The sequence below is a fragment of the Aotus nancymaae genome, unplaced genomic scaffold (assembly GCF_030222135.1).
Source record: "Aotus nancymaae isolate 86718 unplaced genomic scaffold, 86718_ANA_hifiasm-v0.15.2.pri h1tg000009l, whole genome shotgun sequence".
NCBI classification, from domain to species: domain Eukaryota; kingdom Metazoa; phylum Chordata; class Mammalia; order Primates; family Aotidae; genus Aotus; species Aotus nancymaae.
In genome coordinates, this window is record NW_026988420.1 from 6674447 (window position 1) to 6686860 (window position 12414).

At 39.3% G+C, this 12414-nt stretch overlaps 1 protein-coding gene across 3 annotated transcripts in view; it reads left to right on the plus strand.

The window, feature by feature from the left end:
• MPHOSPH8 (M-phase phosphoprotein 8) overlaps nucleotides 1-12414 on the plus strand; it is a 45983-nt gene that overhangs the window by 14683 nt on the left and 18886 nt on the right. For all 3 annotated transcript variants that reach the window (XM_012441961.2, XM_012441966.2, XM_012441976.2), the window contains exons 4-5: nucleotides 849-948; nucleotides 8733-8990. In XM_012441961.2, the coding sequence (XP_012297384.1) occupies nucleotides 849-948; nucleotides 8733-8990 (358 nt within the window). The remainder of the gene's footprint in view (nucleotides 1-848; nucleotides 949-8732; nucleotides 8991-12414) is intronic.

The window sequence follows — 12414 nt, forward strand, 5'->3', positions numbered from 1 at the left end:
ATTAACATTACAAGTCTTTTAATGCTTGCAAAAATACATTTAATAAGAATTTGACCCATTATAAAAATTATTTTTATATGGCTTTGCAAAATGGAAATATTTTCCAAATTATGAGAATATTTATTTAATATTTATCAAGGGCTATAAAAAACATCATTTCTTTCTATCCATTATTTCCAGTTTGGGGAATTTACTTTAAGGAGATCATTTTAAAAAGGGAAAAGCTGTGCAAACATAGTTATTTATGGCAGTATTATCTTCATTAATGAAAAATGGATAGCAATCTAACTTTCTAGCCATAGAAGAAATGGTTAAGGAAATATTGATATGTCAACTTGGGGACTATTAGAACTATTGAAATATTAATTATTAGGTCAGTGTAGCAAAATGGAACAGTTTAGAAAATGCAGTGGAGAAGAAAACCCTACATAAATATGAATACAGTCAGGTAAAAATATCTGTAGTGTTAATAAAAATGAATTTTAAAAAAGATTATCCATGCAAAAGTACAAGGACCAGAACAGGGAACATGGAGAAGTAAAAATAGTCATGGTTGGTTAAGACTATGGGTGGAAAACTTTTTTAGAATTTTATTTTTTTAATAATAAAATTCCTAAAAGAGGGTGGAAAAACTGGTATTGAGTTTTGAATTTGATATTTTGTGAATTATATGGTTGACTGAGGAAGCAAAATCCTTTTGTGTGAAAAGAATTTAGTGATCAGTGATCATGTACGACAGTATACAAGGGTGGTTCCCTGAAGCCACAAACCTGTATTTTACGTTCTCAAATAAATATACAGTGTCAACTCTTTATCCATTATTGTTTTGGATATCATGTCATTTTCAGGACAAAGAGACCAAAAAAAATGAACCCAAAGAAAAATATCAGAGAAGGCATGATTCCGACAAGGAAGAAAAAGGGCGAAAAGAGCCAAAAGGATTAAAGAGTGAGTGTAAATATTAACGTTTTGCCATTTACATTGCTATTATACAAATAAATAACAAGTTACCTAAGTTTATTATATAAAAATTTATATAATTTTTTTCCTTTTCACCTTGTTTTTCCTTCTTTTTAATATGATAAGGGATCGTATTAGAATTACTGAGACAGGAAATTCATTATGGCAGAAAAATAAATGTGTTTTTTTTAATGGCAGATGCTAAATTTAAAAAACACCTTTTGTTTAATATATTCATTATATGTAACTCTGTGTTATTTGTATAAATACATTAAATACACATTTTGGATCACTTCAAGATAGACCATAATAGAGAATCCATAATACATATCAATATTGGAGCAAATACTTTATATTTCTTAAACAAACAAACAAACAAAAAACACCATTACTGTGTTTAAATAAGCCCTAGCAGATAAATACTTAGTTTCTGTAGCAAAAGTACTTGGAACACATGTTTTCTTGCAAACAGTGGTTCTAAGAGATGGATGATTTTCCCTGGGTTTTTTTCCTGAAAGCTGTATGTAACTGAGGTAATACTAAAAGTAATTTTTTTCTAAGCCTAGGCTGGTCTTGGCAGTAGAAGCAGGTGAATGAAGCTAGGCAGGAACAGTGGCTGATTCAGTGGGTTACACATAAAGTGGCTGTAAGACTATTATTCAAAGCAAAACAAAAATAGTAAATGCCTTCTAGTCTTCAAAGAATGATTAGAGGTTCAAAATACTGCAAAATTGGACCTAGCCTTGTTAATGTTTTTTCCTCCTAGTATCTAGTATGTCAGTTTCAGGTACATTTTTACTGTGAACATATAGTCTTAAATGGAACTACTGTTTGTCCCATTCATAGAGGTCCTCACTAGAGTCCAGTTTTCAGTATTCCCTGATAATAAAACTCATCTGCTGTATACCCAGAATTTATGACAGAATTCATCCTAATTATATTCTTTTGGGGGTTATTTTTTTTAATTGCTCTTTAGGTTCTAGGGTACATGTGCAGAATATGTAGGGTTGTTGCATAGGTACATATATGGCAATGTGGTTTGCTGCCTCCATCCCCCCGTCACCTCTATCTGGCATTTCTCCCCATGTTATCCCTCCCCAACCTCCCTACCCCCACTGTCCCTCTCCTATTCCCCCCAAACAGACCCCAGTGTGTGATGCTTCCCTCCCTGTGTCCATGTATTCTCATTGTTCAACACCCATGTATGAGTGAGAACATGTGCCGTTTGATTTTCTGTTCTTGGGTCAGTTTGCTCAGAATGATGGTTTCCAGGGTCATCCATGTCCCTACAAAGGACACGAACTCGTTTTTTATGGCTGCATAGTATTCCATGGTGTATATGTGCCATATTTTCTTTGTCCAGTCTATCATCGATGGGCATTTGGGTTGGTTCCAGGTCTTTACTAGTGTAAACAATGCTGCAGTGAACATATGTGTGTGCATGTGTCTTTATAATAGAACAATTTATAATCCTTTGGATATATACTCAGTAATGGGATTGCTGGGTCAAATGGATTCTATTTCTAGGTCCTTGAGAAATCGCCACACTGTCTTCCACAATGGTTGAATTTACACTCCCACCAATTCTATGCTAATTTTCACTCCCACCAACAGTATAGAAGTGTTCCTATTTCTTTACATCCTCTCCAGCATCTTAATAATTGTCTCCAGATTCTTTAATAATCGCCATTCTAACTGGTATGAGATGGTATCTCAATGTGGTTTTGATTTGCATTTCTCTAATGACCAGTGATGAGTATTTTTTCATATGTTTGTTTGCCTCAGATGTGTCTTCTTTTGAAAAGTGTCTGTTCATGTCCTTTGCCCACTTTTGAATGGGTTTGTTTGTTTATTTCTTGTAAATCTATTTTAGTTCTTTGTAGATTCTGGGTATTAGCCCTTTGTCAGATGGGTAGATTGCAAAAATGTTTTCCCAGCCTGTTCATTGCTGGTTCACTCTAATGATTGTTTCTTTTGCTATACAGATGCTCTGGAGTTTAATTAGATCCCAGTTGTCTATTTTGGCTTTTGTTGCCAATGCTCTTGGTGTTTTAGTCATGAAGATCTTCTTATGCCTATGTCCTGAATGGTTTTGCCTAGGTTTTCTTCTAGGGTTTTTATGGTGTTAGTTCTTAAATTGTTTAAGTCTTTAATCCATCTGGAGTTAATGTTAGTTTAAGGTGTCAGGAAGGGGTCCAATTTCTGCTTTCTGCACATGGCTAGCCAGTTTTCCCAACACCATTTATTCAGCAGGGAATCCTTTCCCCATTGCTTGTTTTTGTCAGGTTTGTCAAAGATCAGATGGTTGTAGATGTGTGGCGTTGCCTCTGAGGCCTCCGTTCTGTTCCATTGGTCCATATCTCTGTTTTGGTACCAGTACCATGCTGTTTTGATTACTGTAGACTTGTAGTATAGCTTGAAGTCAGGTAGCCTCTAGCTTTGTTCTTTCTATTTAGGATTGTCTTGGCTATGTGGGCTCTCTTTTGGTTCCATATGAAGTTTAAGGTGGTTTTTTTCCAGTTGTGTGAAGAGGGTCCTAGGTAGCTTGATGGGGATAGCATTGAATCTACAAATTACTTTGGGCAGTGTGGCCATTTTCACAATATTGATTCTTCCTAACCGTGAACATGGAATATTTTTCCATTTGATTGTGTCCTCTCTTATTTCCTTGAGCAGTGGTTTGTAGTTCTCCTTGAAGAGGTCCTTTACATGCTTTGTTAGTTGTATTCCTAGGTATTTTATTCTCTTTGTAGCAATTGTGAATGGCAGTTTGTTCTTGATTTGGCTGTCTTTAAGTCTGTTGGTGTATAGGAATGCTGCTGATTTCTGCACATTGATTTTGTATCCTGAGACTTTGCTGAAGTTGCTTATCAGTTTCAGGAGATTTTGGGCTGAGACGATGGGGTCTTCTAAATATACAGTTATGTTGTCTGCAAATAGAGACAATTTGACTTCCTCCTTTCCTAATCGAATACCCTTTATTTCTTTTTCTTGCCTGATTGCTCTGGCTAGAACTTCCAATACTATATTGAATAAGTGTGGTGAGAGAGGGTATCCTTGTCTAGTGCCAGATTTCAAAGAGAATGCTTCCAGTTTTTGCCTATTCCGTATTATATTGGCTGTGGGTTTGTCATAAATAGCTTTTATCATTTTGAGATATGTTCCGTCGATACCTAGTTTATTGAGAGTGTTTAGCATAAAGGGCTGTTGAATTTTGTCAAAGGCCTTCTCTGCATTTATTGAGATAATCATGTGGTTTTTGTCTTTGGTTCTGTTTATGTGGTGGATTACATTTATAAACTTGGGTATGTTGAACCAGCCTTGCATCCCCAGGATGAAGCCTACTTGATCGTGATGGGTAAGCTTTTTGATGTGCTGTTGCATTCAGTTTGTCAAGATTTTATTGAAGATTTTTGCATCTATGTTCATCATGGATATTGGTCTGAAGTTTTCTTTTTTTGTTGAGTCTCTGCCAGGTTTTGGTTTCAGGATGATGTTGATCTCATAAAATGATTTGGGAAGGATTCCCTCTTTTTGGATTGTTTGGAATAGTTTCAGAAGGAGTAGTACCAACTCCTCTTTGTATGTCTGGTAGAATTCGGCTGTGAACCCATCTGGACCTGAGGGTTTTTTTTTTTGAGTGGTAGGCTATTAATTGCTCCCTCAATTTCAGCCCTTGTTATTGGTCTATTCAGAGTTTCGACTTCTTCCTGGTTTAGGCTTAGGAGGGTGCAAGTGTCCAGGAATTTATCTATTTCTTCCAGGTTTACTGTTTTATGTGCATAGAGTTGTTTGTAGTAATCTATTATGGTAGTTTGTATTTCTGTGGAATTGGTGGTAATATCCCCTTTATCATTTTTTATTGCATCTATTTGATTATTCTCTCTTTTTTATTAATCTGGCTAGTGCTCTATTTTGCTGATCTTTTCAAAAAACCAGCTTCTAGATTTATTGTTTTTTTTTTTTGAAGGGTTTTTTATGTCTCTATCTCCTTCAGTTCTGCTCTGATCTTAGTTATTTCTTGTCTTCTGCTAGCTTTTAAGTTTTTTTGGTCTTGCTCCTCTAGCTCTTTCAATTTTGATGATAGGGTGTTGATTTTAGATCTTTCCTTGCTTCTCATTTGGGCATTTATTGCCATAAATTTTCCTCTAGACATTGCTTTAAATGTGTCTCAGAGATTCTGGTACATTATATCTTCATTTTTGTTGGTTTTGAAGAACAACTTTATTTCTGCCTTCATTTCATTGTTTATCCAGTCTACATTCAAGAGCCAGTTGTTCAGTTTCCATGAAGTTGTGTGTTTCTGAGTTAGTTTCTTAATCCTGAATTCTAATTTGATTGCACTGTGATCACTGTTAGTTATGATTTCCGTTCTTTTGCATTTGCTGAGGAGTGATTTACTTCCAATTATGTGGTCAGTTTTAGAGTAGGTGTGATGTGGTGCTGAGAATAATTTATATTCTATGGATTGGGGTTGGAGAGTTCTGTAGATGTCTATTAGGTTTGCTTGGTCCACATCTGAGTTCAAGTCCTGGATATCCTTGTTAATTTTCTGCCTCGTTGATCTGTCTAATATTGACAGCAGAGTGTTAAAGTCTCACACTATTATTGTGTGGGAGTCTAAGTCTCTTTGTAGGTTAAGAATTTGCTTTATGTATCTGGGTGCTCCTGTATTGGGTGCATATATATTTAGTATCGTTAGCTCTTGTTGCATTGATCCTTTTACCGTTATGTAATGCCCTTCTTTGTCTCTTTTGAACTTTGTTGGTTTAACATCTATTTTATCAGAGACGAGAATCACAACTCCTACTTTTTTTTACTCTCCATTTGCTTGGTAAATCTTCCTCCATCCCTTTATTTTGAGCCTATATCTGTCCTTGCATGTGAGATGGGTTTCCTGGATACAGCACACCAATGGGTTCTGACTTTTTATCCAATTTACCAGTCTGTGTCTTTTGATTGGGGCATTTAGCCCATTTACATTTAAGGTTAATATTGTTATGTGTGAATTTGATCCTGCCATTTTTTTGCTAGGTGATTGTTTTGCCCATTAGTTGACACAGTTTCTTCATCGTGTTGATGCTGTCTACCATTTGGTACATTTTTGGAGTGACTGGTACTGGTTGTTCCTTTCTATGTTTAGTGCTTCTTTCAGGAGCTCTTGTAAGGCAGGCCTGGTAGTGACGAAATCTCTTAGCAATTGCTTGTTCGTAAAGGATTTTATTTCTTCTTCGCTTATGAAGCTTAGTTTGGCTGGATATGAAATTCTAGGTTGAAAGTTCTATTGGCCCCTCACTCTCTTCTGGCTTGTAGGGTCTCTGCCGAGAGATCTGTTGTGAGTCTGATGGGCTTCCCTTTGTGGGTAACCTGGCCTTTCTCTCTGGCTGCCCTTAGCATTTTTTCCTTCATTTCAACCCTGGTGAATCTGACAATTATGTGCCTTGGGGTTGCTCTTCTTGAGGAATATCTTTGTGGTGTTCTCTGTATTTCCTGGACTTGAATATTGGCCTAAGTTGCTAGGTTTGGGAAGTTTTCCTGGATCATATCCTGAAGAGAGTTTTCCAGCTTGAATTCATTCTCTCCATCACATTCAGGTACACCTATCAAATGTAGATTAGGTCTTTTCACATAATCCCATATTTCTTGGAGGTTTTGTTCATTTCTTTTCACTCTTCTCTAATCTCGTCTTCTTGTTTTATTTCATTGAGTTGATCTTCAATCTCTGATATCCTTTCTTCTGCTTGGTCAATTCGGCTATTGAAACTTGTGTATGCTTCTCAAAGTTCTCGTGTTGTTTTTCAGCTCCATCAGGTCATTTATATTCTTCTCTAAGCTGTTTATTCTCATTAGCATTTCGTCAAACCTTTTTTCAAGGTTCTTAAGTTTCTTTGCATTGGGTTAGAACATGTTCTTTTAGCTCAGAGAAGTTTGTTATTACCTACCTTCTGAAGCCTGTTTCTGTCAATTCATCAGACTCATTCTCGATCCAGCTTTGTTCCCTTGCTGGTAAGGAGTTGTGATCCCTTGGAGGAGGAGAGTTGTTCTGGTTTTGGGTGTTTTCATCCATTTTCCACTGGTTTCTTCCCATCTTTGGGGATTTAGCTACCTGTGGTCTTTGTAATTGGTGACTTTCGGATGGGGTCTCTGAGTGGACGTCCTTTTTGTTGATAATGAAGTTATTTTTTTCTGTTTTTTAGTTTTTCTTCTAACAGTCAGGCCCCTCTGCTGTAGGACTGCTGGAGGTCCACTCCAGACCCTGCTTGCCTGGGGATCACCTGCGAGGGCTGCAAAACAGTAAGGGTTTCTGCCAGTTTCTTCTGTTACGTTCATCCCAGAAGGATGCCCGCCTGATGTCAGCCTGAGCACTCCTTTATGAGGTGTCTCTGGGTATATGGGGATCAGGGAGCTGCTTGAGGAGACAGTCTTATAGGAGCTCAAGTGCTGAACTGTGAGCTCTGTTATTTCATTCAGAGCTGCTGGGCAGGTACATTTAAGTCTGCTGCAGTGGAACTCATAACCACCTTTTTTCCCAGGTGCTCTGTCCTGAGAAGGTGGGGCTTTATTTATAAGTTCCTGACATGCTGCTGCCTTTTTTCAGAGATGCCCTGCCCAGCGAGGGGATAGCCTAGTCACAGTCCGCCAGCAGAGGCGTTGCTGAGCTGCTGTGGGCTCTGTCCAGCTGCTGTGTGAACTTCCTTGTAGTTTTGTTTATAGAGGTATAGTTAGAACTGCCTCAGTAATGGCGGATTGCCTCAGTAATGGTGGACTGCCTCGGCAGTGGCGTACTGCCTCAGTGGTGGCAGATGCCCTTCCCCCCACAGAGCTGGACTGTCCCAGGTCCAGCTGCACTTGCTGCAAAACTCTCAATTCAGAGCGTTTCAGATTGCTGGTCTTTGTGGGGGTAGGACCCGCTGAGCCAGATCACCTGGCTCCCTGTTTTAGCCCCCTTTTTTTCAATTGAATGGGTGGCTCTGTCTCCCAGGCATTCCAGGCGCCAGTTGAAATGGCCACCCAGCTTTGTGTGAGTTTTTGTGCAGAGACCCACTGTGCTGGCTGAAACAGCCATGCAGGAAACTCTTGGCGCTTTTCAGCCTGGGAATCTCCTGGTCTGTGGGCAGTAATAACTCATTTGAAAATGTGGTGATCACTCACCCTTTGCATTGTTCTCGCTGAGAACTGCACTCCTGAGCTGTTCCTATTCGGCCATCTTGGATCACTGTCCCTAAAATGTATCTCGGGGTTATTTCTTATATCAGGTCTAGTACCTGCCAGTTTTCTTTCCCACTTTCTTCTTTAGTTAAAAGCTAGTAGCATTAGGTACAGTTTTACCAGGTACACAGGCAGTGCTCTGGCACCCTGCTGCTGTTTCCCTCACTTGCCACCAGAAACCATTTTGGTACAAGCTTCAGGCTCCAGCTATTAGACAGTCTGGTGTCTTTAGCAGTGGGAAAGATGCTGGTGAGACTTGGATCACTCTTAGGCTCACTGTCTTCAGTAGGCCTTTGTCACAACAGGAGTTGAGTAGTTCACAACATCTGCTTAACAGCCATTCACACTGGACATCGTTTCTGAGTATTGAGCAACTAGTAGAAAGACCAGTTGAAATGATTTTGTGCTTTTGATAGTAAATCAGACCAGGCTTTATAAGCAAGGTAGAGGTTAGTAAAAATTAAGAAAATACCTTCTTGGTTTAACACTAACTTAGATTTTCTTTCGAATGTAACAGAAATTTGTGACTCATACTTAACTATCAATTTTAATTTTTTGATTAGCACTTAAGGAAATCAGAAGTGCATTTGATTTACTAAAATTAACACCAGAAGAAAAAAATGATGTTTCTGAGAATAATCGAAAAAGAGAAGAAATGCCACTGGATTTTAAAACCATAGATGATCACAAAACCAAGGAAAACAAACAGTCACTTGAAGAAAGGAGAAACACGAGAGATGAAACGGATACTTGGGCATACATTGCTGCGGAAGGTGATCAGGAGGTTTTAGACAGTGCGTGCCAAGCAGATGAGAAATCGGGTGAGTTTGGAATCATTCTGGAATCAATTTTTCAGGGTAGTGCTGCACCATATTATTTTATTGTACTTTCTGTATTTCTGCTCTCAAGATAAAAATAGTAACAGAATAGAAGAGTTTATTTGGATAAATAAAACTCTTTATTTGGATCTCCTGAATAAATAATAAAAACATTTTATAGTGAAGACTTGGGTCATTCTGTGACTTCTCAGTGGATCAAACAATTTTTCTGAGTTCCTATGTTGTTCTCAGCATGTTTAGAAACTAAAATATTTCTGATTTTCTACCTTACCTACTCTTACCTGGCAGACTCATTTTATATCTTAGTATTTAATAAATTTTTTTCAGAAAATTATCAAATACGAACTTATTTGTATTTTGCCCTTTTAACATTGCAGCAAATAACACGAAATAAGGTTATATTGTAAATGGTGTCCTGAGGACATTGGCATTGGTCAAGAAAAAGAATATAGACTACAGTAGCGATGGGAAGGAGTACTAAAATGTGTACATGTATGTTTATAACTAGGACCTAATAAACGAGAAAGTCTACTCTAATAAAACTTTTTATAATTTGTGAATCTTGAGAAACAGTTGGAGAGAATTGAGAAATTCAGAATATATGACAGACTAGATTGTCTGGGAAACCCTCTTACTACAAAACGACTATATCCTGGATACCTAGGTAAAATGTGCTTTTGGATGCATTGCTGAGCTTGCAGGAAATTAGGGTAATTTCAAGTACCAGTGGGCAAGAAGGAAGAGGTCAGTCGCCCAGAGGGCAGATGCCAATTAGCACTGCTGTTGAGATACCAGGCAGAAAGAAACAGATACAGTAGGGGGAACATCAGTAAACCCAGAAGTGGATTCCTGGCTTTGCTATAAAATAAGCAAGCCTCTGACACAGTTTGTTGAGAACAAAAGAAACACATGAAAAAGAGACACGATTTAGCCAGGCATGGTGGTATGTGCCTGTAGTCCCAGCTGCTCGGGAGGCTGAGGCAGGAGAATTCCTTGAACCCCGGAGGCAGAGGTTGCAGTGAGCCAAGATCGTGCCACCACACTCCAGCCTAGGTGACACAGTGAGACTTCATTGCCAAAAAAAAAAGAGAGAGACATGATTACAGGTTGGGTACAGATTGAAAAGATGAAAGAATTCTGTGAGCGCCAGGTGCAGTGGCTCATGCCTGTAATCCCAGCACTTTGGGAGGCCGAGGTGGATGGATCATGAAGTCAGGAGTTCAAGAACAGCCTGGCCAACATAGTGAAACCCCATCTCTACTAAAAATACAAAATTAGCTGGTCATGGTTGCACTTGCCTGTAATTCCACCTACTGAGGAGGCTGAGGCAGGAGAATTGCTTGAACCAGGACCTGGGGGGCAGAGGTTGCAGTGAGCCAAGATCACACCACTGCACTCCAGCCTGGGCTGCAAAGTGAGACTCTGTCTCAAAAAAAAAAATAAAAAGAATTCTATGAGCAATTTCTTACTAATCGATGTGAAAGCTGGCTAGGCATCTGGGCACAGTGGCTCACGCCTGTAATCCCAGCAGTTTGGGAGGTTGAGACAGGTGAATTGCCTGAGCTCAGAAGTTTGAGACCATCCTGGGCAACATGGTGAAACCCCGTCTCCACTAAAATACAAAGACTCAGCTGAGTGTGGTGGCATGCACCAGTAGTCCCAGCTACTCGGGAGGCTGAGGCAGGAGAATTGTTTGAACCTGGGAGGCGGAGGTTGCAGTGAGCTGAGATCGCGCCACTGCACTCCAGGCTGAGCGACAGAGCAAGACTCCGTCTCCAAAAAAGAAAAAGACTGCCTAGGCATGGTGGTGTGTGCTTGTAATTGCAGCTACTCAGGAGGCAAGGCAGGAGGATCAGTTAAGCCCAGGAGTTCGAGGCTATAGTTTGCTAAGATTGTACCTGTGGATAGCCACTGCACTCCATCCTGGACAACACGGCCAGACATCTCTAAAATTTCAAAAGAGGTTTGAAAACTGAATGACATGGGAAAATTCCTAGGGAAAAAATAATTTAATGAAACTGATCCAAAAAAGACTGAATAGTCACAACTGTTAAAGAATGTGAAATAATAATTAAAATAGCCTCATAAATTTAACACCAAGCCCATATGGTTTTCTCAAACCAAACACTACCAAACTTATAAGAGTAGTTCTAAAAATAGACAAAGAATGCTGACACTAACTCATTCTGGGAGACCATTATAAATTCAGTACCAAAACCAGACAAAAAAACTATATATAAGAAAGAAAAATGACAGGCCAAGCTCACTAAATGAAGTCACATGCAAAAGTCCCCCACAAAATATTAGCAAATTTAATCTGGCCCTGTTTTTTTTAAAAAAAAAAAGTCATCACATTGGGTTTTTCCTATGAATTGAAAAGGAGAAATTGGTTTAATGGCATTCTGGATTAAAAAGTAAATAAAACCTAACAAATTATGAATAAAGGGAGCTTTCTCAATTGATAAGGAGCATTAAACCTTTAGCAACATAAGCCAGGCGTGGTGGCTCACTCTTATAATCCCAACACTTTGGGAGGCTGAAGTGGGAGGATCACTTGAGCCCAGGAGTTCAAGACTAGCCTGGGAAAACAAGACCCTGTCTGTACAAAAAATTTATACATTAGCTGAGTGTAATCTTAGCTACTTGGGTGCCTGAGACAGAGGATCACTTGAGCCCGAAAGTTCAAGGATGCAGTGAGCCATGATAACACCACTGTATTCTAGCCTGGATGACAAGAGTGAGACCCTGTCTTTGAAAAACCAGCAACAACAACAACAAACCCTTTAGCAGCATGAGTTGTAATGGTGAAACATTAGAAATATTGATTTGATTTGATTTTTTTGTGGAGACGGGTTTCACCATGTTGCCTAGGCTGGTCTTTAACTCCTGGGTTCAAGTGATCCACTTGCCCCAGCCTCCTACAGGCATGAGCCACCATGACTAGCCAGAAACATTGATTTTAAATCAGGAATAATACAAGGATGCCTTCTGTCATCACTTTTATTCAACATTATACTGAGGTCTACTCAGTACAGTAAGACAAAGAAATACAAAAGGCATAGGCGTTGGAAAGGAAGGGGGAAAAGCTGTCAGCCAGGCAGGGTGGCTCACGTCTGTAATCCCAGCACTTTGAGAGGCCAAACAGATCACTTGAGCTCAGAATTTTTGAGACCAGCCTGAGCAACATGGTGAAACCTCATCTCTACCAAAAAATACAAAATTAGCCAAGCGTGGTGGCACATGCCTGTAACCCCAGCTTCTCAGGAGGCTGAGGCAGGAGAATCGCTTGAACCCGGGAGGCAGAGGTTGCGGTGAGCTGAGATCACACCATTGCACTCCAGCCTGGGCAACAAGAGCGAAACTCTATCTCAAAAAAACAAAAAAGACAAAAATTAGCCAGGCAGGA